The 27379-nt window shown below is 39.0% G+C and overlaps 1 protein-coding gene across 2 annotated transcripts in view; it reads left to right on the top strand.

Annotated features, from left to right (window-relative positions):
- Positions 1–27379, top strand: part of LOC109416447 (diacylglycerol kinase eta) — a 403302-nt gene that overhangs the window by 322241 nt on the left and 53682 nt on the right. For both annotated transcript variants that reach the window (XM_062843031.1, XM_062843032.1), the window contains 3 exons: positions 23389–23540; positions 23608–23803; positions 23864–24361. In XM_062843031.1, the coding sequence (XP_062699015.1) occupies positions 23389–23540; positions 23608–23803; positions 23864–24361 (846 nt within the window). The remainder of the gene's footprint in view (positions 1–23388; positions 23541–23607; positions 23804–23863; positions 24362–27379) is intronic.

Below are 27379 nucleotides of genomic sequence, written 5' to 3'. Positions count from 1 at the left end.
TGCTCCCATTGAAGTTGAGAGATCGGCAGTTTCACGTACCGAGTGTCCAATCGCAGGTCCTTTTTGTTCGCTGGGGTCGTTGCCGTTGGTCTCGGCTCGTATTATTCTGTTGCTGATTTTCCGTTACAATGATTTTTTACGGCTGACACCGACCCCCTACTTACCGGAGGACCATAGTGCACAGTTGAGCTTAGAGTCCTTCCCTGGCACTCGGACGTTGATCAGCCGCCCCTAACATGGGGATCAGACGCTGTTGTGAGCCGCTCCTCCTGGAGAACACGTAGAACGCTTAGGTTTGCAAAAGCAAACCACTTCCCTCCCCTACCCCTTTCCTGTCAGCCTACGATCAATGTTCCCACCGGGGTTGGTTACCTGATCTTCTTTAAGGTTGCTCGTAGTTTCCGGCCGATACCACGAGGAGGTAGGGATAGGAGTTGCTGAGCAGAGGCTAGTGGATCAGAATGGGATCTGAATTGCGCAGCATATCCAGCTTTCACCGTGCAACCTATAGTAATGATCAGATCACATTCAGAAATGATTTTATTAGTTGGGCCCTTTTCTCCCACCTTGGCATTTTGGACTTTGTTCCCGTTTGCTCTTTCTATCAGAACTTGGATTTGTTGCACTCCTTTAGCATATTTTACGTTTCTAATGCAGTCGGGTCAAAAGTTGGAGTGAGATTGATGGTTGTCTGCTGATGTACCCTTCATTACCAATAAAGAACAACTTTGTAAAAGTTGATACACTACTCAAGCCCCCTGAGAAAATTCGTTTTCCGTTCACTTCAATCCTACCCAGAGATGTCAGATGATTTTTTGAAAAATCTGTATTCTAAACATAATTTACAGGAAAAATCTGAATCCCATACACAAAATAGCAATCCCTCTAGCTTAAAAACCCCTAATTAATCCACCTAGCGGTGATGGCGCCTTTCTCGTGCCTTCGAAAGCCCAGTTCAATAAAACTCAAGCGAAATGTTTATGTATATCGCACTTTCATACAAATAACAGAAATCCATTTCATGATACCAGAAATCATATCGTTTATCTGGCTTTCAATGTTTGAGCCTCAAACTCTTAAGAAAAAGACGCTATCTTGAATTTGAAGCCGCCATTTAGGATTAAAGATTGCCATCTTGGATGTTCTGGTCGCCATTTTTGGAATCCAGACATCACCCCCATACCAAATATACCAATAATGTATTGTTTCAGGCCCAAAACCTCCATTATTTTTTTATCTAGTTCATTTATTTGCGGCTCAATCGCGTATAATGCTTTACGGAGCCGAGGATCTTTCTTTGTACTTAATAGTATACATTATACAGAGTAATAACTTTTTAATGATATCTGTTAGTAATGGCTGGAAGCCTGGGTACTCGTGGCAGCTCGAGGTTAGAAGTGTTGTGGTCGAGATGCCACTTTCTAAGAGTTATAAGATGGTCACCCTGAAGGGATCTCGAAATGAGATACCAATGAGAATTGTTGTAAGACACGGTATGATGAGTTGTAAATAAAGTGAGTTATGATTTGACCAGCAACAGTACACTACGTGTTTTTCTACTTCTCCCGAAACCAAAATGACTGGTTTTAACAGTGTCGACGAGGAGAAAATGTGATTTTTTTTCTATTTTGTCGCACATTTCACAGCCGCCGGTGATTTTATTGCTTTTGGTGTGAATTTTAGCGGCATTTGTGATATATTTTTGTATAGCGTGCAAGTGTTTTTTTTTTGTTTTGTTTTGTTCGTTGGATTGCATCACATCACGACCGCCATTATATTTTGTGCTTTGGTGTGATTTTGGATGATTTTTTGAACGTGCGTATTTTTGTGATTTTTTTTATGTGCGTGCGTTTTTGAACATTTTTGGTCACTTGTGTTGATATTTTTTAGCTTCGTGAGGTGTAATTGTGTTTTTTTATGTCCAGTTAGCAAATCTGTCGACATTTTTGTTTTATTTTTTACAATACCCTCTTTTGTATTTATCGAAGCTTGTGTGAAACAGTGCATTAAAAAAAAAAGATTTTTATTTACGTAGAATGCTTTTTATTGTGTTTCAATTGTTCTGGTGTGTAGTGTGAAATCCGTTTTTACCATGTTATTTGCATGAGGGAGACATGTACCTATCGTTTTATACGATTTTTTATGTCTTCATATTTTTTTTTATCTCTTGATAAAGGAATCAGAGATAATTTTGTCGCACACCATTTTGAACATTCTACGATTTAGAATACCATTCATTTGTCAGCACGATGAGTACCTTAAGAGTACATTTTGATCAACTGTGGTAATTTGCATTTGCGCCATTCCTTTTTGACTAGACTAAGCCCTGGGAAGACAACACCAACGACCACAGCTTTGATGTTTTTGTGTTGAGCTGTTAGCTACCCGAGAGCTCAGAAAGTACGTCTGCAGCCTACCCAAATTTGAACAGTGAGATAGATACATTTCTCAGTCAGCAGCGTGAGACACAGCGAGGAGATTTGTTTGTGGATGGTGAAGCTAAAGATGAGAAGAGAAACTCACCGGAGTGATAGGTGCATTTCAACGCATGCAAATAATATGCCCGATAAGCTGTCGTTCGTGTTGATGCTGTATAGTTTTTTTTTTTATCTTTTGTGGAGGATGGCCTTTGGAGGTTCGGAATCGGTGCTACAGAACTCGCTATTGTTTTTACTTTTACAATCCGAACACATTTCTTAAACGAATGTTGAAAATTACTTGTCTTGTTTTTATGTAATTGGATTGAATAGTTTTTTACAAATCTACTTCTCATTTCCTCTTCTAAAAAAAAAGGCAATACAATTATTAAACCCGGAGCTGTCACTTCAATAAAATAAATCATATTTAAATATTCTATAAAATTTTGTTTAAAAAAAAATGCTTCTAATGCTTCAAATCGATATAAAAAATAGCACGACAAAAAAAACTTTAAATATTTGCAGTAAAATAGGGAAAACTGCCCTAGTCAATACAAACATAAACAATAAAAGTACACAGTATGGTTGAGTTGGCAGTTATTCTCAAAACAAATACCAAAAAAAACACCATTTAATGCCACACAAAAACAGAAGTTATGCACACAAGTTCCTCTTCTGCTACAAAGTCCCAAAATTGGCGCGTTGAAAAATAGGCGAACTCGATGAAACACCAGCAGCAAACGACATCTCATTTGCAGCATAATCATTTGTCCAATTCAGGCGATGATGCACTGCTACTGCAAATCACGTTACTCACTACTGTTCAGCTCACTAATGCTCTTTCTCCTCATCTCATCGCGCTCATGGTGAGCTGTTTCATTGAGTACCCGCGAGGCTCTCAACAAACTGTAGATGTTGCTCTCCTTCCAAGCGCCGTTAGACTTTTCATCCAAATACTCATTCCAGTCAAAAGAATTCACATTTTGAGGGATGGGCAGGGTAAGGATTGGGCCAAAGGTTTCACTGCTTCTCTTCCGGGGTTGAATCGCATCTTGCTAGCGTATTCGGTGCCTTGTGGTGTTGGTACCAACTTGTTGTGGGACTTGGTCTTCCGAATGGCCAGGAGCAGCTTGGTAACACAAAGAGAACAAAACAGAGAAAGAAAACTGGAGAAGAAAACACAAGCGAATTAAACTTTTATACCAGCAGAGCGAATAAAACTCCATTAAACAGTCGCGATATTGAATTCGGAGCCGCCATCTTAAATTTTAGATCGCCATTTTGGATATCCTGATCGCCATTTTGGACTCTGGAAGTCTTCCCCATACCAAATATACCAATATTGTATGGTTTTAGAGCCAAAAACTTCATTAAACAGCCGTTAGAGCCTAAATCTCCATTAAACAGCCGCCATCTTGGAACTGAAGCCGCCATCTTGGATTTCAGGCCGCCATCTTGGATATTCTAGTCGCCATTTTGCTTTAGTTATCTAACTAAACCAATAGATTCCAAGATCTTTTTGGTGGCAAATTTAATAATCTTAAAAATGCGATAAGTTTGATCATTTTCAAGTTATAGCCAGCTTGAGACAAGCAAAGTCAAAAACATGTAATGTGATTTGACCATATGGGTAAAACCATGGGTAAAACATTTTTTTCACCGGTCGGAACCTGTTTGCTTGATAACGTTCATAAGGTTACCAAAAAATCCTAGCCTTGCTGTGTTGCATACATAGGTTCAGTTCAATTTTATATTTAACTGCTTTCGGAGGGACACCCGGAACTGGTTACGGCACTACCGGCTGTCCCTAATGTGGTCCTAACCTATTTCTTTTATAACCAGTCATCAGGTTATCAGGAAAGCCGTTATTTGTTGTATCGCATGCATGGGTTTGGTACTCGTTTATATTTGGCTACATCCGGCGGAACATCCGGAACCGGTTCCGGAACACTATCGGTTCAGATATGGTCTGATACTGTTTTCCTGCTTACCATTCATCAGGTTATCGGAAATGCCGCTGTTTGGTGTGTCGCATGCATGGGTTTGGTTCACTTTTATATTTGGCCATTTCCGGCGAGACACACGGAACTGGTTCCGGAATACAACCGGCTGTCTCTAATGTGGTCCAAACCTATTAATTTGATAACCAGTCATCAGGTTATCAGAAAAGCCGTTATTTGTTGTATCGCATGCATGGATTTGGTACTCTTTTATATTTGGCCATATCCGTCGGGACCCCCGGAACCGGTTCCGGAACACTGTTGGTTCAGATATGGTCTGATATTGTTTTCCTGCTAACCGTTCATCAGGTTATCGAAAATGCCGCTGTTTGATGTGTCGCATGCATGGGTTTGGTACTCTTTTATATTTGGCCACTTCCGGTGGGACATCCGGAACCGGTTCCGGTACACTACCGGTTCACATGTGGTCTGATACTGTTTTACTGCTAACCGTTCATCGGATTATCGAAAAAGCCGCTGTTTGATGTGTCGCATGCATGAGTTATGTTCAATTTGATATTTGGCCACTTCCGGCGGGACACCCAGAACCGATTCCGGAACACTACCGGTTCAAATATGGTCTTAGACTATTTTCCTGCTTACCGTTCATCAGATAATCGTTAATGCCGTGGTTTGATGGGTCGCATGCATGGGTTTGGTACATTTTCATGTCTGGCCCCTTCCAGGGGTACCGGTTCCGGAACACCTAAATGGCCATAACTCCGGAACGGCTGGACCGATCCGAACCATTTTCAATAGGAAGTAATGGGACCAGATTCCGCGTCGAATGAGCCGTCGATCATTAAAATCGGTTGATATTTACTATCTAAAAGTGAGGTGACCTTTTTTTGTACACATACACACATACACACACACACATACACACACACAGACATCATCTCAACTCGTCGAGCTGAGTTGATTGGTATATGAAACTTGCCCCTCTGGGGGCTCTATCGAAATTTCATTTTTGGAGTGAAGATATAGCCTTTCGGCACACCTTGGTGTACGAGAAAGGCAAAAATGTATTTCATGTAAAACTTAATCAGTACAATAATCTGTATAATATAGATGAATCTGGATATATGGCATCCCTGATCCTACCCAAAATTCTTAAATGTCAATTTGGTCACGGCAACTATGTAATTCGATCCCGTTCCGTCTCATGGGCGTATTTTATCACATTCTTGATTTATTTGGCCAAGAGCAAAATATCACTCGTCGCGGAGACGAGAACTCATCCATCTCTTAATAACATGCCGCCATCATCCAAAATTAGCAAGGAGACTCCAGCATTCCTCACGAGCAAGGGGCCCGACAGCACAAAAGTGCTTATCTCAAGCCTGAGTGATTTCCAATTTTCGGCACCACTTCACGCACCTAACGCGCGTAGTCATTTTATCCGCCCTGGTGGGCCCGCGTGCCCGTGGCCACCGACGACAAAGGACCGTGACTTATCGGTGTCGTCGGTATCGTCGCCAGCGCTGGTAACGCGCAGTCAGGTGTGTGTGGCTTAGGGTGATGACTTTGGCACTGCTTGTTGGGATGGAATCGCGGAAGGAACATTTCGCGTATGTGTTGACTGGTAAACATCTTCTGTGTAACTTTTTCGTATGATTGCGGAGTTTTGATAAGTGGTTTAGCTTTTCGGGAAGGTGACAAATGCACAGTTGGCACGCAACATCAGTAGGAAATGATTTGACGAAAAGTTGACAGACAGTTGATTTGGGGATTGAAGATAACAAGAGGTTTCAATTGTTCTTTGGGGACAAGGGTATTCAAGGACTACATGGGAAAAACAAAACAGAGCACATCCTTTGGAGATGGCCTAATTTTGATTGGACCGTTCTCACTTCGCCCTTTTGCCACCACACAAGACATCCATAGGCCAATATTGGCCGAATAACGGTTGTGTAAATCCAATTGATATACTTGGGTTTTAGACCTCAAGTTGTACCAAAGGTTCGCCGGCATTGTCCGAAGGCCATACAAGCTTTTTTGATCCGAACTCAACATGAGGTGTCCAGGAAAGCTTTGAATCAAGAATGACTCCAACGTACTTTACCTGTTCAGTCACATTGATTTCAGAATCAAAGAGACGCAAAGGTCGAACACCATAACGGTTTCGCTTTTCCGTGAAAAGAACAATAAATGTTTTACTAGGATTTACCGAAAGGCCATATTGGCGACACCAACCCTCAACTACCTGAAGGGCGCTTTGCATCAACTAACAATGCTAGGTAGTCTTTGGCAAAACCATAAGTAGGAAAACCGCTATTATTGAGTTGCCTCAATAGCGTATCTGAGCGATTCCAAGCAACAGCATCAAAATTAAGGAAATTTTTTAATTCATGATTTTCTATTGAACTGAAACTTTGCACAGTTTTTCAGTTCCATCTAAATCGCCATTTTTCGATATCAAATTTTTATTTTGAATCACGACTAACTTTTCAAAAGGGTGTATGTGAAAATGGTTCAAAAATATTCAAAAATCTGCGCAGCTAAAATGATTCGTTCGATTGCTATGAATTTTTCAGCAAAGTTAGATAACTAAATGGTGATTCCTAAGAAAATATACACAGTGAAAAAACATCGTTTTTAACATTAAAAAATATCATTTTTGTCACAAAAACTCAAATATCTCAAAACCCTATCTTTTTACCAACGTAATTTTTTTAGGAAAGACGGTCCATTGTATAAGCAATCTACCATAAAAATTTGGTGATGGTAAACTAATAAACAAAAAAGTTATAACATATCAAACATTTCACAATTTTCACATTTGGTAAATTTTTTTTCTGTGTAAATTATTTGGTCAGAAATCGCAGTTTGATGCTGATTTTATTGTTCAGCAAAGTTAGATAACTAAATGATGATTTCTAAGAAAATATACACTGTAAAAAAAAATCTTTTTTTTAACATTAAAAAATATCATTTTTGTCACAAAAACTCAAATATCTCAAAACCCAACGTAATTGTTTAGGGAAAACGGTCCATTGTATTAGCAATCTACTATAAAAATTTGGTGATGATAAACTAATAAACAAAAAAGTTATGACAATTCAAACATTTCACAATTTTCACATTTAGTAATAATTTTTTTTTTGTGTAAATTATTTCGGCCGGAAATCGCAGTTTGATGCTGATTTTATTGTTAATGGCCTTGCGTGAGTAAAACAAGCTGTTTTTATTATGTATTATGTATATTATATGTACAGTAATGTTCCGATTTTATCACGCCCTCCGCGCATTAGTCGTTTATTCATTAATTTGCTGTTACATTTGAGGACAAGTGTTTTCCCTCTTCTTCAAGATGAATGTTGAAAGCGTGTTTTGCAACCTTTAAAAATATTGAAATGGGTATAGATGTTGAAGTATATTTCAAAGCATTTTTGAAAAGGGGCATGATTAAATTGTTTAAACAGTCGCTGATGGTATGGTGGCATTGAAGGAAATGAAATGGCAGACGAGCTTGCTAAAAGTGGTTCCAATTTACAGTTTGCTGGCCCAGAACCATTCTGTGGTATATCAAACTGTACAATTAAAATGGACCTGAAACGCTGGGCTGAGCAGAGGGTGATATCCAATTGGATGGATGTCAAAAATTGCAATCAGTCAAAACGATTTATAACACCAAATGCTTATAAAACCAAAAAGCTCTTAGAGCTCAACAAGAGAGCTCTATGTACATACACTGGCCCGAGCAGGTATCACTTGAAAAATATTGGCCATATTCAGAGTGATATCTGTCGTTTCTGTAATACGGAACGTGAAACCTCGGAACATCTGCTTTGCAGTTGTGGTGCTTTATACACGCGCAGGCAAAGATTTCTAAATAGTGGTTGCTTGCAACCCAGTGAGATCTGGTCTGCAAAACCTGGAAAGGACTTGGAGTTTATCAATTCCATTGCACCTGACTGGGAGACGACGCGTCGTGGCAGTAGCTGATTACTTGACACATGGTAATTAGCTGGCTAGATGCGAATATCAAAACGGGACATGCCACAAAAGTTCAGCCTATTGGACGCGGTGGCTTAATTTCCTTAACAGGGGAGGAAAAAAAATGGTGGCATGACTCTCTGCACTTAGCACTTCTGGCAGTTTCTCAGTTGTTGTCGTTTTCGAACTTCCTGCGCCCTGCTTTACCGATGATGGCTCGTTTGTCAAAGTCTAGACGGCAGGACGTGCAAATGCGTAAATTTGTATTCAATTTGGGCATAACCAGTCTCTTTCAGTTTATCTATGGTGCTTTCGGTGAGATTTCGTAACTCTTTTGAACATTTTTTTTTCATCAAACGGTCTCAAATCAAATATCCATAGCGGTAGTATTTTTTTGCATTTTCGTGAGCATTGTCATGGTATGTATACAGACAAACAAACGTAACACTGACGAAATTTTCATTGACCACGCCTTTAACGATCATTTTGAATCTTGGTTGTGGCTTTCATAACCAGAAGAGTGCCCATCGTTTTTCTTTGCGTTTGACGTTTCACACTAGCGCCTTCTGATGAAGATATTGCACAACGCAGTGTTTCGTGAAACATTTCCACCAGGTGGTGGTAGTGTAAAATGGGCGATGGATTTTCACGAAAATTGTTCTAGGCATTTCGTCTGTTTGTCTGTGGTATGTACCTCTCATGCATTTGTTGTTGTTGAAGTTACTCGCATTCTTCCGATCATAAAGTCTGTTCTCTAAGAGGTATTTTTTTTTTGCAGATCAACTAGACGTATACGCGTATATATAAAACTTTTATTATGCAGCTTTCGTCTTAAAAATAAGTTTAATTCCATTTTTCTTATGATCAACAGCTTTTCAACACTATCAAGGGATTTTTCCACCAGTCACGCACAATAAAAAGTATGACACTCTCAATATTTTTGATCACAACACTGGATCGCGTCTAAGTTTCAAATAGATACTATAGTAATTATGAATAATCAAACAAAAATATCATGAAAACAACTTGTTTAATTCAGACGGTAGCCTTTACAATAAAATCAGCATCAAAATATAATTCTCGAAATAATTTACACAGAAAAATTTTTTTTTGTTACTAAATGTAAAAATTGTAAAATGTTTGAAATGTCATAACTTTTTTGTTTATCAGTTTACCATCACCAAAATTTTATGGTAGATAGCTGATATAATGGGCCATTTTCCCTAAAAAATTGACGTTGGTAAAAAGATAGGGTTTCGAGATATTTGAGTTTTTGTGACAAAGATCATATTTTTTTAAGGTAAAAAAGATTTTTTTTGCAGTGTATATTTTCTAAGGAATCATCATTTAGTTATCTAACTTTGCTGAAAAATTCATAACAATCGAACAATCCGTTTTTGCTGTACAGCTTTTAGAATATTTTTGAACTATTTTCGCATGCACCCTTTTGAAAAGTTAGTCGTTAGTGAATATGAAGGTTTGATATCGAAAAATGGCGATTTAGATGAAATTGAAAAACTGTGCAAAGTTTCAGATATTTTTGAAATGGTCGCTCAGGATCGACTGACATGACTCCGTGGAATTCCTCATCTGCTACGAGATTCCACAAAAGCGGTGACAAGACTCCCCCTTGGGGGCATCTACAAACACTCAATTTCCTAATTTCCTAATCGCCGCTTGACGCAATGTCGCGAAGAGATGTCGGTTTTTGAGCATTTGGTGAATCCAATTGGAAATCATTGAAGATATACCATGACCCCGTGCGGCTTCCAATATGGCATCGTTGTCAAAGTCACCCTCGATATCTAAGAAAACACTCAAGCAGGATTGCTTTTGAGCGAATGCCTTCTCGATATCGCAAACAACTTTGTGTAAAAGAGTCACAGTGGACTTACCAGATTGGTAAGCATGTTGGTTCACATGAAGAGGCACATTGGCCAGATGAACATCACGGATGTGATTATCGACAATGCGTTCTAAGCATTTCCGAAGAAAAGAGGCCAAACTGATAGGTCTGAAGCTCTTTGCTTCTTCATACGACGCACGACCCACTTTCGGAATAAACTTTACAGTAATATCCCGCCAGGTTTTGGGAGTATACCCTGCAAAAGTGCAAACAAGTAATTTTTTCAGAACATGTTTGTAATAATCAAATCCCTTCTGAAGCAAAATAGGATAAATCCCATCTGCCCCGGGAGATTTGAAAGGAGCAAAGCTGTTTAGTGCCCATTCAATCGATTCTAAAGTTATGATACTCCGAGCCGAAGCCATAGAGTCATAACTACAAGAAAAGACATCAGGTTCATCCGAAGATGTAATATCCACACATCCAGGGAAGTGTGTGCTGCATAAGCATCCCAGAACTTCCTCATCAGAGGAAATCAGATCGCCATTTGGCAAACGAAGTTCGTTCACTCGGATATCCTTAGATTTTGCAAGGATTTTATTTAACCGACTGACTTCACTCAAACTGGAAACATTTGTACAAAGGTTTTTCCAGCCGGATCGTTCAGCAGACCGAAGAGCTTTCCTGTAGGCCTTGCGAGCCGACCTGAAAGCCTCCGAACCAGCCGAACGTCGTCTGTTCTAACTCTTTCTACATTGTTTCCTGAGCTTCGCCAGATCAGATTTCCACCAAGGGGTTCCTTTCGTGGTCTTCACAGACCGCAGAGGGCAAGCTTCTTCAAAAGCTTCCATGATGAAGGTCGTTGTAGTATCAACGGCATCATCTAAATCGCATGGAGTGTCAATAGATGGTGAGTATCCATGAAATTTGGTCAGTAAAATGATCCCAGTTTGTTGACCAGGGATTCCTAAAATGCAATTTTTGCGAAGTAACAGTTAAATGTTCAAAAAAGATATAGCGATGGTCAGATAAAGATTCTTCATCTGACACATGCCAATTGGTCAGCTCGTGACTAATTCTGCTAGAGCAAAGCATTAAATCTAACACTTCCTCTCTAGCAGATACCATGAAGGTTGGGCGGTTGCCTATGTTAAGTAATGCAAGATCTGTACTTCTTAAGTACTCCATCAAACTGGAGCCTCTCAAGTTAATGTCTGAGCTGCCCCAGATTATATGGTGAGCATTAGCATCACTGCCAACAATTAGCAGAAGGCCTTTTGAAGTACAGTATGCGATGACTTGTTTAAAAGCATCCGTAGGGGATGGTTCATCATGCGGTAAATAAACCGAACAATATACGTATTTCCTGTTGAGGTTTCCAACAGATACATCAATTGTGATAGCACATACATCTATGGTGGTTATTTCAGAGATGAGTGTAGCAACTATTGCGTTGTTGACAAGCACACTGGCTCGAGGCATGACACGCGAGTTTGCCATTTCATGTTTACTGAAAGTAGCAAAAACCGGGTTCACAAAGTTTCCTAGATAGAAATTTCCCTTACGAAAGTAAGATTCTTGTACCAAGGCCACTTGGGCTGTACCATTTTGCATAAGTCTGCAAAGATTGATTGTTGCTGTTCTTTTATGCTGAAGGAAGATTGATCTGAGCTATCCTAACCGTAGCCACTACCCAAACTAGGCAAGATTAAACTCTTTGCAATCACAGCACAACAAAAAACAGCAGCAATAAAACCAGATCGGTATCGTTTGGAAAACGCCAAAGGCGAGGATACACAGAATACACTGTGTAAATCGCATAATGCGAAACCATATAGGTGAAAGTTTAAACTAACATCATCGTCATAATTCCGCCATTATTTAGCCTCAAGTTTGAGACTAAAGAAGGGCAGCTATTTGTCTCGCAGAAACATAAAAGGTCCACTGCATCATTGCTCCGGTTAGCACAGCAAGGACAAAATACTGTGGAGGGCCATCTGGTAATACACAGGCTCCGATAGCAGTTAGGTTTTTATTAGACCCTACAAGCTATTCATTCCTAGGCACGGTAAGCATATAGCCCACATCAAACCATGAATTAGGGGTCACCTGTTGGTGGATTCTTACCACCGGAACAGGCAGTCCGTAATGTTTTTCTTAGTCAATTGAAGCAATCGCTACCGACACTACACAGAGGCTGATCAAGAAAAAAGTTAATATTGATAGCCAACATCACACGGGCTCGACCAGCCACTGACTACCAAACGACAAAGCACATTAGATTTGTATTTCCTTTTCCTCTAGAGGGAATACTTTCTAGGATATATAAACAAACATCCCAATAGCATAACCTAAACAGACTCTCCACTCTACATATGTTGACTGCTTGACATGCAAACGTGAGCTGCGTGACGTGATTATGCCTCTCGAGCAGAAACAATAAAACCAAGTGCCATTGTTTTTGATAAATGTCAGTGAACATTGGACGGCTTGGAAATGTGTTTCTGACATTACCGACGCAGTAAAGCGCCTTAAACATTTCGCAGGAAAAGCAATAATTTTCTAAGCCTTTCTCTGCCTTCATTGTAATTTTCCGTTCCCGTCATTAAACAAACAACAGCCACTTGAGTGAGAGTCGCCGGCAGGCAAAACAATTTCAACCAATATTTCAATTATCTTTTTCCGAACCGGTTCATCAATGTGTCTATCGGCAATGATTCCCCCGATAAGACACACAGGTCTCCCAGGAACGGAGAGCATAAGCCGCCGCCATCGACCGACTTCCAAGAAGATACCATCATTTCGACTGTGTGTTGAAATCCCATCTGCCTTGTCATTGCATTGTAGATGGATGGGTACCAGATAGGGATTCGGCAGAACATGTTTGCCAGAAGTTCATGATGACAAAAGACGAGTGGATGTTTCCGTCGCAGTTTGTTAACACTTTTCGATTGAATTATTTATGACACTGGCAATTGTGAATCCCGTGTACCCTGTTCTCTGTACGTACATGCGGGGGGTGGGAGATTTTTAACTAACTTGTATCGGAACGGAATATGTATAATCAAAAATTCTGAGAAGGACTCACGGTGGAAACCTTTTTTAGCAGGAGAGCTGTGTTAACGAACTTTTCTCTTCTTCTTCTTCTTCTTGGCGTAACGTCCCAAGTGTCACAAAGTCTGCTTCTCAGCTTAGTGTTCTATGAACACGTCCTCAGTTTTGAACTGGGAGCTTCCTCTGTCAATAACCGTTTTGTATGGGTGTATGGTGTGGCAGTTCCGAAGATACTCTATACCCAATGAGATCAAAGAAATTTCCATTACGAAAAGCTCCTGGACCGATCCGGAATCGAAACCGTTACCCTCAACATGGTCATGATGAATACCCATACCTTTGCAGCTGTGGTTAAATGGGCCCTACGAACTCTGAGGGCTGCAGGTAGAAAATATGAAATAATTTATAATTTGCTCAATGATTGTTGTGAGCTGCAATTACTCTACTGCAAATGCACTTTATTCAAGTCTTTATCACTGCAATTACTATAATTCTTCTAACATTTTTATCGCTTCAATATTAGGTCAGCACCAGAGCTACAAGACTAATTTGCAGATTTTACCAGACTCTATGAGTCCTCATGAAAACGCATTGACGAAATTACCCCAACCTTTTCTAGGATGTAAAGAAAAAAAATGGCAGCCTATTTATTGCACCCATAAACAAATAGAAACGCTCCATAGAAAATCAAAAAGCGCTCCATAAAGAATGAACATATGTTCCATGAGAATGTCCAATGTTACCCATAAATAATTGAAAACGTTCCATACTTAATAAAAAATGTACCAGTAAAACATAAAATTTTCTCAATAAAAACGAAATTTTTTTCCAATAAATAATACTGAAATGCTCCATAATAAAATACAAATGCTCCATAGAAAAATGCAAATGCTCCATAAAAAAATAAAAATGTACACATAGAAAATTGAATATTGCTCCATAGAAAAATTAAATTGCACCATAAAAAATTGAAATTGCACCATAGAAAATAGATAAATTCTCCATAAGTATTATCAAACTTCACCATAGAAAATATGAATTGCTCCATGAGAAATTGAAAATCGTCCATAGATAGCATATTCTCATAATTTAATTCGACAGGGCTGAATTGCTTTACATTGCACTGCTTTAGTGGTGCAAATGTTTAAAGTTATGGAGAATTTTCAATTTTTTTATGGAACAAATTGTATTTTATGTGGTGAAGTTTGATAATACTTATGGAGCATATTTCTATTTTCTATGGTGCAATTTAAATTTTTTATGGTGCAATTTAATTTTTGTATGAAGCAGTATTCATTTTTCTATGGGTACAATTTTATTTATTTATGGAGCATTTGCATTTTTCTATGGAGCATTTGTATTTTATTATGGAGCATTTCAGTATTATTTATTGGTGCAAAATTTCACTTTAAATGAGAAAATTTTATGTTTTACTGGTACATATAGCCGAGGCGGTAAACGCACGGGTATTCAGCATGACCATGCTGAGGGTGACGGGTTCGATTCCCGGTCGGTCCAGGATCTTTTCGTAAAGGAAATTTCCTTGATTTCCTTGGGCATAGAGTATCTTCGTGCCTGCCACACGATATACACATGCAAAATGGTCATTGGCAGAGGAAGCTCTCAGTTAATAACTGTGGAAGTGCTCATAGAACACTAAGCTGAGAAGCAGGCTTTGTCCCAGTGAGGACGTTACGCCAAGAAGAAGAGGAGAGGAGTGGTACATTTTTTATAAAGTATGGAACGTTTTCAATTGTTTATGGGTAACAGTGGACATTCTCATGGAACATATGTTCATTCTTTATGGAGCGCTTTTTGGTTTTCTATGGAGCATTTTCAATTTGTTGTGGTTGCAATAACCTTTTGCCAAAAAAATTGGAATGATCTCACCCAGTTACATGTCGTTGGATGACCGCAACCACTCTTTAACTCCTTCAATTTTCTGCAATACTGTTGGCATCCATTTTCATCACTTCACGAGGAAGGAAAATGTGAACCTGCACAATGCCACCCGATCGAGATCTCCATCGCAACTGCTCCAAACACGAGTCACTTTTCCATACAAAAAAATTCAGGATTTTCATACAGAAAAGCGTTACGGATGGGGGAGGGGGATTCGAAAAATGTAGATTTTAGCGTTATGTAATAAATGGACGCTGCCGTACTAGATATAAGCTGTGTCTTGATCGAGGGCTCTCCTTTGCGGCCATTAACTATTCAAATTTTTGGAAGAATTCATGAACGACTTTCTAAAGAAACACCTTTAAACCATCCCTGAAAAAAAATCCTAGCGGAATCTCTGGAGGAGTTCCTGTAGAAATCCATGGATAACTTCTTAACTTTCTCATAACCTATTTTTTTATTTTGATCTTATTATTATTTTTAATTCTTGATTTTGTAAAATTTGGTTTTTGATTTTTTTTTAATTTTTTTTTGGAATAATTCTACTTTTTTATATGCTTCCTGGAAGTTTATTAGAGGCACCGCTTTTTTAAGACAGAAACACTTTGAAACTGAATGAATATTGTAAAAACAGTTGTTTTTTTTTTATATTTTATTCATTAAAAAATATTTCTCGTGCAGTTTTAAGGAAAATACTTTTTGAGTGTATTCTACTCCCTTAATCTCTTTTACTATTGAAACAATATAAAATGCTCAGACTATATCCCGTCTGAAAGCCGATTTGGATATGACAGGGTTACATGATTTCTTAGAGAAAATTGTGAAATCCTGAAGGAATTCCTGAAGGCATGACTGAAGGAATTCCTAAAGCAATGTCTTGAGGAATTCCTGAAAGAACGCCTGAGTATCTGAATACCTGGAGGAACGTCCGGAGAAATTCATAGAGAAATCCCAGGAGGATTCCCTGCAGAAACCCTAGGAACATTCTCGTGAGGAATTCTGGGAGCAATCCTTAGAGGAGAATTTCCTGGATGAACTTCCGAAGAAATCGCTGGAGGAATTCCTTTAGCAATCCCTGGAAAACATCCTGGAGGAATTTCGTAAGGAATCCCTGGAGGAATTTCCGATGAATCACTGAGGCAATTACAGGAGGAATACTTAGAGGAATCCCTGAAGAAGATATTCCTGAATTACTTCCTGGAAGAACCCTTGGAAGAAATCCTGGAAGGAATCCCCGAAAAAATCATGGATGAATTGCTGGAGGGGTTTCTGAAGAAATGCCTGGAGTTTCCTGAAAAATTAACAGGAAAAATTTCTGGAGGAATTTCTGAAGGAATCCCTGAAGGAATTCCTGGAGGAACCCTTAGAGTAATCCGTGGGACAATTCGTGGAGGAATCCCTGGAGGAATGCCTGGAGAAGTTCCTGGAGGACTTCCCGGAGGAGTCCCTAGAGGGTTCTCCAGAGAAATTCATGGACGAATCATTAAAGGAATGTCTGGAGAAATTCCTGAAGGAATGCCTAAAGGATTACCTGGAAGAATTTGTGGAGAAATCTCTAGAGTAATCCCTGGAGTAATTCCTGGAGGAATACCTGGAGGAACGCTTGGAGGAATGCCCAAAGTAACGCATGGAGGAACGCCTGGAGGAATGCCTGGAGGAATTCTTGGAGGAATTCCTAGAAAAACCTCTAGAGGAATTCCTAAAGGAATCTCTTCAGGAATCACTATAGCGTAATCACTGCAGCGATTCCTGAAAGAATCTCTGAGAGAACTCCTGGGGGAATGCATGGAAGAGTTCTTGGAAAAATCTTTAGAGCAATGTCTAGAGGAAGTTCTTGAATGGAAGAATCGCTGGAGAAATCCTTAGAGAAACCCCTGGAGGAATTCCTGAAAAAATGAGTGCAGGACTTTTTGGAGGAATGTTTGAAGAAATTCCTAGAGAAATTGTAGGAAGAATCCCTGGAGGAAAACCTGAATCCTTGAAGAATCACTGGAGCAACTCCAGGAGGAATTCCTGCAGAAATTCTGGAGGAATTCCTGGAGGAATCTCTGGAAGAATTTCTTGAGAAATTCTTGGAGGAATCGCTAGAGGGATTTCTTGAGCAATCCCAGCCGGTATTCCCGGAGGAATCCCTGGAGAATTTCCTGAAGGAATCTTTGGAGGAATTCCTGGAGTAATCCCTGGTGGAACATCGGGAAGAATGCCTGCGGAATCCTAGGAAGAATTACTGAACAAATCCCAGGAGGAATTCCTGAAAAACCTCAGAAATACTGAATTAAATCCCAGGAGGAATTCCTGAAAAAATCTCAGAAGGAAATGCTGAAGAAATCGCAGAAGGAATTCTTGAAAAAATCATAAGGAATCCCACGAAAAGTTCGTGGAGGTACTTTTGGAGGATTCCATGTAGCAGCTCCTGAAGAATTCCTGGATGTCTTCCTGTAGAAACCCCAGAAAGCAATACCAAGAACATATCAAGAAAATTGGACGTGTTGTTTTTGTACTCCATGAATAAAAATCAAAACATTAGCCACTCAACCACGCTTGTTATTTGGTAATATTCTATAATAAGATCGAAATGGTGCTCTTAGAGAAATACTTGGCAATCTTTCTCGTGCTTTCGAGTTTGATCGTAATGGAGGATGCAATTCATAAATATTAGAATTGTTCATTTCTTGAGATTTTTTTGTGGAACTCTGAATTGTTGGTATATTAGCGTTGACTTAAATTAAAAAAAAAAAAAAACTTTGGTGGCCTAGTGGGGCAAGGCTCCATTTCTGCCTCGCCCATGTTATAGAATACCATCAAAAATATTCTAGAGATTATTTTAGGGTCTGTCCATAAACTACGTAGACTCGAAGGTCTAGCCAAAGTCTACGGTTCTTACAAATTTTTGGTATGAACAAAAGTCTACGGTGGGGGAGTTCTGAGAACACCAATAATGAGTCTACGTAGTTTATGGACAGCGCTTTAGGCATTTATTCTTTGTGCTGCTTCCACTTTTTCTACCCTGTATACGGTAGAATGATGAGCACGATGATGCTAATGTGTGGCTGCTGTTCCTTTGCCAGTCCAATTGGGGGTCGTCCATTATAAGTTGCGGTTCGCCGATATCCAAATTCCGGGTCCGTTGGAGCTATATGCTCCGAAGAGGGGCAGGTGTCAGCTGCTCTCGGGGGGAAGAGCAACTGACGAAAAATTGCAAGTGCCGGGGCTGGGATCGAACCCATGACCATCCGCATATGAAGCGATCGTGTGGACCACTGCGCCACGGGCCCCCACATATTTAGGAACTTGTCAGAGATAGTTCAGGAAATTCCTTCAGGATTAGTCCAGGAATTCCTGCAAATTAAAATAATACATTATTTCTGACGGAACCACAGCAGCAGTTTCAAAAATAAAAAAACTTTGCATGAGCACTTTTGAAAAAAACCCTTGCCGATGTTCTTAAAAAATCCTTTATATAAGGGATCCTGAATATATGTATTATGGAAAAATCCCTGACGAAAGAAATAATACTTCAGAAGGAATCCTTGGAGGAATCACTAAAGGAAGCTATTAGAGATTTTTTGATGAAATGCCCAGTATTATGTCTACTTTTAAAGGATTCCCAGGGAAATTCCTGAGGGAATTTAAAGAGCGATATCTGAAGAAATTCCAGGAAAAATCCGAACAATCATTTGCTAAATTTCCTATGGAATAGCAGTAAAATTTCTAGGAAATTTTTCAGGACGACTAATAAATCTGTAAAAAAATCCTATAGCTACCTTTCGAAGAAATCCTATACTGAGGAAAACTACTGAAACTCCTGAAAGAGTCTCTGAGTTAATAATGCAGAAACCTCTAGAGGATTTTTTGCTGGATTTTCTGGATGAATTTCTGAAGCAGTTCTCTGAATTATTCCTGTAGATATTTCCAAAAGAATACCTGGACAAGTTCTCAGGGAAATATCTCAAGGAGTTCATGAAGAATATATACAAATTGCTATAAGAATCATCGAAATAATTTCTCAAAATTAAAACAATCACTGGCTGAAAGAATTTAAGAAACATTTTTGAAAAAAAAACTCTTATGAAATCGAAGATGAACCAATCATGGGCTGCAAATCTCAATAATAAAGAAATATACAACTTCTGAATCCCTGTAGAATATTATTTAGAAATCCCTGGAGAATCTTCTGATATCCTTCAGAAGGATTTTCTAAAGAAAACACCCTTGCAAAACTTCTTAAGGAATCCCAAGCGAAGTTTCTGAAGAAATCCTTGGAAAATTTCCTAAAAGTATGCTTGGTGATATTTTTGGAGAAAGTTTTCAGGGCATATCTTAAGAAAACTCTGGAAAAATTTCTAAGATTCCATGGAAGAAGTATTGAATGAATCCTTCAAAGATTCGATGAATGAATCTCAGGAGTAATCATCATTATTTTTTATTATTGTGCGCTTTACTTAGAAGAATTTCAGCCCGTAGCTGGTTTATCTCCCGAAATGGAATAATTGCTGAAGGTATCCATAGAGCAAGTTTATTAGACATCATTAGAAAATTTTCAAAAAGGTTGAAGTTGTTGCAATTGCGGGAGGGATTTTGAGATATTGACTCTTTCAGCAGAAACTAAGACAACGGAATTTTTCTAGCATCAGCTACAAAGCTACATAACATTTATAAGTAAAACACTATAAAATAACATCACAAGTGTGTACTCACATATTCGGTGACGTTAAGCAAGAAATAACTCTCCTCATCTCCTCCATGGCAATGCAAATCTACTTCTGATTAAATGCCTATTGTGCACCTTGCTTAAAGCCTGTATCCGCAATAATCGGGACACAGAAATACAGCTATTACTCCGCAATAGACGCATGATTTCTTTTCAAATTTGGCTTAATAACATCTTAAAATGTGTTCATTTTACCTACAAAATTTCATGTGAATTGATGCAGTACTTTTGTTGTAGCAATGAAAGAGTAGAATGTGCGCCATTGAATTTTGTACAGACCCTAGTTTTGCTTGTCAGCGCTGTAACTTTTGAATTTGGAAAAGGAAATGGCTAAAACTTTGAACACAAACCTCTCAAACTACATTTGTTGCATGTGCAAAATTTCAAAAAAATCGATGCACCAACAACAATCTTATAGTCGAAACGTGTATTGGGACTGTACGTGATTTTGGCCCCTCAGACAGCAATTAGTCAGCACCCTTTATTATTTCGATTGTACTATGGAAAGTACTATACCAATAATCATCAAATTTTGTAGGCATAATATACACATAATCAACAACTTTCTGTGAAAATTTCATGGAAATTGGCAGAGAAATTCAAAAGTTATGAATAAGCAAACATCGCACATGAAAAACACGAAAAAATTTCACTAAAACTCACCCCCATCAACACCTGTAACTTTCAAACTAATTGATCAAAGTTGATGAAATTTTGCAAGAAAGTGTCTCTGTAAGTATCATAACTGCTAACGAAATTTCATAATTATCTTCACAGTACTTTGAACTGTGGCGCAAAAGAACCATCTATTATGCGAATGAAAATTGGTCAAGATTGTTCAAAATGCTTAAAACCACGTCTGTTTGTTTTTCATCCACAGTTAAAAGTAATGCATCGATTTTTATGAAATTTGGCACAAATAATAAACATACACCAAAGAGTTCTCAGTCAATTATTTGACCAATTTTACCGATTTATTAAAGAGCTGCAGCCGTACTTCTGTGTCCCGATTATTGCGGATACAGGCTTTAGGGGTGCTAACATTATTTATTATTTAACAATGTTTAAATTTAGAGTGCGCTTATGTATGCAACGGTAATGTTTTATGAATCTCTGGAAGATGTTTTAAATAAATCCTTTGCAAAATTTAAGAGAGAATTCTAAACTTTTGAATTTTTGAAATTTGTTTTTTGAAGGAATCCGTGGATGATTCTCTAAAAAAGTCCTTGTAGAACTTTCTAAAGGAATCCGGAACGAAGATTTTCTTAAATAAATCCCTGGAGATATAACAAATTTGAAAGAAGTCCATGGAAAGATTTATAGAAGAGCTCTTAGTTTTTTTAGTTCTTAGTTCCTGGATAAATGTTTAGGGAATGAATCTATGGAATTTCTAAAGAAATTCCTGGGAGAAATCTCAAAAGAATTCTCAGAGAAGTCTCCGAAGGAATACCTGTCTGAATTTCTTTAAGAGTTCATAGAAACATTCTGATTAAATCACTGGCAAAACTTCTGAAGAAATTCCTGGAAAGTTTCTTAAGAAATCTATAAATGAAATTTTTGGAACAATTCCGGAAAGATTTCTGATGAAATTTATGTAGGAATTTTTGAAATGTCTAATGGAATTTCCGAAGAAAGTTTCCAAATGATTTCTTGATAGATTTTTTTTTAAATTAGGAATTCATAGAACTACCTGGAAGAATTTCTAAACAAATATTTAAAAGGATTTCTGAAGACATCACAAAACGAATTTCTGTGAGAACCCTTGGAAATGGTCTATTATTCGAAGGAATTTCCGATGGAATCCCTGGGAATTGTCCCAATAGTTGAGTGACAAAACGTCGAATGCCTAAACGTCGAAAGTGAAAGAATGAGTTTCCTTTTTTAAAAATAAGAAACTCACTACCCAAGCGGCACAGCTACAACATCATTCAAAATGTGGCTTTCTATGCTTTGGCCCAAATGAGTTACTCTAAAAGCATACGCAACTCCCATCTGGTCAGTTGAATTGCTTTTAAACTCCGAATTTCGTAAAGTTTCGACTTTGTTTCATAGGAATCACAAATTACCTCTTGTTTGACATTGATTCATGTAGGCGTTTGTTCAGATTAGGTTCCAAATGTGTTGCGGAAAACTTGCGCCTTTTTTTCATTTTGACGGTTCTCTAACTTGTGACAAAGAAGGTGCAATGAAGTAACACGTAATTTCAGTAGCTTTTATGATGTGTCGAGCAGAAATTCTCTCACAGAGCTGCTGGTGTAATATGGAAGATGAGTGGTTAATACTCTTGGTGTCCACGGTTTGAGTCTGGATATTTTTTTATCATTCCCCCTATCTCAACTTGCATACCGATTCAGAATCTGCGCTTTTTGCGTTTCAAAGAAGAAGTAGTTATGTTCTGGCGTCCTTAAACGGTCGAAGAAACAAACCAGCCAAGGGCTGAAAGTCTCTTAAATAAAGGCAAATCAATCAATCAATCTTAATGTAGAACGAAGCCACACCATGAATTTTCAAAAACATGAATCTGAAGAACCAAATATAGTATCGCGCTGAAAAGTTGATCGATTGATCATCTGCTGGTGGTGACCAATCGATCAAGTTTTCAGGGCGATCCGTCCTTTGATTCCTCAGATTTCTGCTTTTGGAGATTCGAGGTGTGGCTTCGTTCTATATTCACCTTAAACGGACGACAGAGAATTAATTGCATTGATGTTGCTGTTACTGGCTTGGCAAGAAGTCCTTTTGATTGGGTATTTGTCTATAGACAACTATAGTTTACTCGTTTTCGACCTTTTGTCCTTTCGCCGTCTTGTCGCTTGCGACGTGGTTGGGTGATAAAACGTTGAATGCCTAAACGTCAAGGGCCCATATAGCCGAGGCGGTAAACGCAGGGTATTCAGCATAACCATGCTGAGGGTGACGGGTTCGATTCTCGGTCGGTCCAGGATCTTTTTGTAAAGGAAATTTCCTTGACTTCCTTGGGCATAGAGTATCTTCGAGCCTGCCACACGATATACGCATGCAAAATGGTCATTGGCAGAGGAAGCTCTCAGTTAATAACTGTGGAAGTGCTCATAGAACACTAAGCTGAGAAGCAGGCTTTGTCCCAATGAGGACGTTACGCCAAGAAGAGAGAGAGAGGCCTAAACGTCGAAGGACAAAATGTCGAAATGTGAAAAAATATAAGAGTGGCCAGATGCAAAGGGGTGTAAGTAACCATTTTGTCGATTTTGAGCTGAGTGTATCAAAAATTCTTCAGGTTTGAAGGTTACCGGAACTTGGGTTGATTTTGAAAGTCCATGTATTTTGTATGGGTCGAAAATTTGGTGAAAAACTTGTTAGCCTTATTTACTCGAGAGGGGATTTTTATCACTTACACCCCTTTGCTTTTAATCCCCTCTCATACGCATTCCACTTGAAAGAAGGCATAAGTACATCATATTTCGTCCTAGCTATTATGCATTCATCCAGTTTATTCGCGAAAGACTTGTCTAATCAAATTTCCCTTTCTCTGCCCCCCAGCTAATCACCCCAACCCGATCTCTGGTACTGTGTGCCGAAAACCGCCGCGAAATGGAAGACTGGTTACATGCGCTAAAAGCGGCCTCCTCGAGGGAGTTCTTCGAACCAGGACCACCGGACCAGCATGACTTCCTCTCCGGACACCACAATTGGTAATTGCTAGATTTTCTCGAAACTTTTTTCATAATTTTAAATGTGTTTGATCTTCCCGCTCTTTAGGTACGCAACCTCCCATGCTCGGCCAACGTACTGCAATGTTTGTCGTGAGGCTCTGTCCGGGGTCACTTCGCACGGGCTGTCCTGTGAGGTATGCAAGTGCAAGGTCCATAAAAGGTGCGCCGCCAAGGCGATTTCGAACTGCAAGTGGACCACACTGGCTTCGGTTGGAAAGGATATTATCGAGGACATGGACGGGGTAAGGCGTCATGACGTTGTAGAAAATTCATTACTAAAACTGCTTTTCTTGTTCTTCCAGAACATCGTCATGCCACACCAGTGGATGGAAGGTAACCTGCCGGTGTCAGCAAAATGCATCGTCTGTGACAAAACATGCGGTTCGGTGATGCGATTGCAGGACTGGCGCTGCCTCTGGTGTCGCTCCACGGTGCACACTGCCTGCCGACCGCAGGCTCAGGTGGCCTGTCCCTTGGGTCCAGCTCGGGTCTCGGTAGTTCCGCCGATTTCCCTTCACTCCATAGGGATCGATGACGCGTGGGATGTGTGCAAACCGCACGGGAGCTTCTCGCCGCTGTTGGTGTTTGTGAATTCCAAATCCGGTGACAATCAGGGTGTCAAGTTTCTGCGACGATTCAAGCAGCTTCTGAACCCAGCCCAAGTATTCGATCTCATATCATCCGGCCCGGGGCTGGGCCTTCGGCTGTTTCGCCACTTCGATCCGTTTCGGATACTGATCTGCTCCGGGGATGGATCTGTAGGATGGGTGCTCAGCGAAATCGATCAATTAAACATGACGGTAAGTAATGAAGTTATTGTTTTGAGTGCGAAGTCAATTTTGTTTGCCCTTCTCGTACAATTAGGTGCACCTTGTAAGAAGTCTCCATGCATTTATATGCGAAAAGACAAATTTATGATAATATACTCAATGCTCACCAGATCATGCTTCACCTGGTCTATCCAACTTAACCACTGCACAGTGGCTGATTTCGTCATTTTAGCGCGCTTAATTAATAACGTTTTAAGTTGTAGAAAATGTTATTTGGAGCAACTTTTCCAAAGACATTAAGTTTGTAACTCCGTTACTTTTCAAGATACGTTACGTTTTTTATCATCAGCCCCTTGAAAATGGGTTTTGCGCAATAACTTTCGAAGGATTGATTCTACATTTTTCTGATGTTCTACAAAGTTATAGATAATGGTAAAACACATAACTTTGCCGAACACGACATCACGCTAATTTCAAAAGTAAAATAGTTATAACGGATTTTGTAGTTTTTTGGGCCATATTTCAAGCATATATAAACTAGCTATAGGCAATTATATGCAAATTTCCTTTCAAGCATGTAAATATACAAGTAATTGCCTCTCTTAGAAAGCCAAAACCATCAAACTGTAAGAGACTGTAAGATGGTTTTTGTACAGAAACTTTCAACCATCTATGTTACTTTTATATGGGATTTATCCGTATTGTTGGAGCCACCCTAGAGTTAAGTACACTTTGTTCTCTTCAACTACTCTCAATATCTCCTGTACTAAAATAACGATACCAATAGCTATCCCATTTATTCCAAAGTTAAGGTCATCAGAAATCAGTCTTCTTTGTCACTAGCCTTCGGTTAGTGAGAGAAACCCGATTCCGATCTGTACTCGGATAGGCTTTTAGATTCTCTTTATACTGAATTTCCCTATAGTTAAATAAGCAAACCAGTATCGAATCGAATCAGTTGGAATAAACCGCAGAACAGAACACACATCTCTGTAACGTATTTCGTTCGCTCGCAATAAAACTTCGCAGTAGTCCGTCCCCAGTAAAAACGAGTCGTGTCGGTTTAAGTGCAGTGAAAGAACGACCCCAAACACTCCGTCGGTCTCCCAAACTCCGCCGCGGTTACACGTATCTTCACCATATTTTTTTGAGAGTTCATTACAGCTTGCATTTTTATTGTTATTGTAAGTGTGTGAATATAGAGGAAGGATTGTGGTGCATTCTGGAACATTCATGAAGTACGTTACATGAAAACTTACCATCTACTTCTATTTTCTGACTAACTGGCAGTGCTGCACGTAGTCCACGAAAAGAACGCATAAAGTGTTACTTTTTTGTCAGATCACGATTAAACAGCACCTTACTGTAAAGTACAATAAGATTTATAATTAGCTATAACTATTGTAGACATGCACTAGAGGGAGCGTTCACAAAATATGTCACGCGCAAGTTAAGAATTAGAGAAAAAATGGGACTTCATTCGCTCTTTTCGTGGACTACATGCAGCAATGTGAGTTAGTAAGAAAATATAAATAGATAGTAAGTTTTCGTGTAACGTACTTCATGGATGCTCCAGAATGCATCACAACCCATTCTGTATATTCACACACACGTACAATAACAATAAAAATGCAAGCTGTAATGCTCAAAAAAAATATGTTGAAGATATGAATAAAACCCATATAAAAGTAACATAGATGGTTGAAAGTTTCTGTACAAAAACCATCTTACAGTTTCTTACAGTTTGATGGTTTTGGCTTTCTCAGAGAGGCAATTACTTGTATATTCACATGCTTAAAAGGAAATTGGCATATAATTGCCTATAGCTAGGTTATATATGCTTGAAATATGGCCCAAAAAACTATAAAAACCATTATAACTTTTTAATTTTTGAAATTAGAAGAATGTCGTGTTCGGCGAGGTTATGTGTTTTACCATTATCTATAACTTTGTAGAACATCAGAAAAATGTAAAATCAATGCTTCGAAAGTTATTGCGCAAAAACCCTTTTCAAGGGGCTGATGATAAAAAACGTAACGTATCTTGAAAAGTAACGGAGTTACAAACTTGGCGTCTTTGACAAATTTGCTCCAAATAACATTATCTACAACTTTTGTGAAGACACCAGCCTTGTATCTTGTAAAATGCAAAAACCAAATTTTCTATTTATCTCACTTTAAGGGGGATTGATCATTTTTAGCAATAGTTCAAAAGAAGCTCCTTATTATAGCGAAAAACTTTCTCAAAGACATCATGACGCTAAACGTCATAGTTAAAAAGTTATTAATTAAGCGCGCTAAAATGACGAAATCAGCCACTGTGCACTGTGGCCCTTGCCTTCTTATACCAACCGGATCCGCGGCAAACACAAATATAGCAGGGTATTTGTTCGGCATTCCTACAGTATACCGTTTTGACTTTAGCCAGCTTCTGAAAAATGGATTCGTCGTGAAAGCTGAATATCGGTCTGGAGTATGGCTTGTTCAACCTCCCTAATCAGCAATACATAAATGACTGAATATATAGTTGAATAGAACATTCTTCATCTGTGAAACCAGCTTTAAAACATAAACCAGTCTGTACAATTATCCATCTGTTGTTCATCCTTTAACCTTTCAGGACGCGCGCCATCAAGCAGCTGAAACTGCACCGCGCTCGCGTTGAATACGACGAGCGAAGTTTTTTGGGGCAGTTGTACTTTTTACAACGGCGTGCATCCTGAAGGGTTAATCAAACATTTTTTGACAGCTGACCCAAGCAAGTTTTCGAAGTGTCACCATCGCTTGTCCAGCCTCAATACAGACTCAGTTCAACTGGAGTTCATGATTATTCAGACACAAGAAGTGATATTCTCATTTTCGGAGATCTGTATTCAATTGTGTGTGGTGTAGATGCTAAGGTCAGTGACTATAGATGAGAAGGTCCGAGTTTAATTCCCAGTTTTTCGCATAAATTAATTTATACATTCCAATGCATCTCTTCTAGGAAATAAAGCCGCAAATAATGAAATAAGGCTTACGAAATTGCTTTTTTTGTTGTTAATCACAA

Source organism: Aedes albopictus, chromosome 3 (assembly GCF_035046485.1).
Source record: "Aedes albopictus strain Foshan chromosome 3, AalbF5, whole genome shotgun sequence".
NCBI classification, from domain to species: domain Eukaryota; kingdom Metazoa; phylum Arthropoda; class Insecta; order Diptera; family Culicidae; genus Aedes; species Aedes albopictus.
Note: the sequence above shows the minus strand (reverse complement) of the source record. Positions and strands in the feature narration are given on the sequence as shown.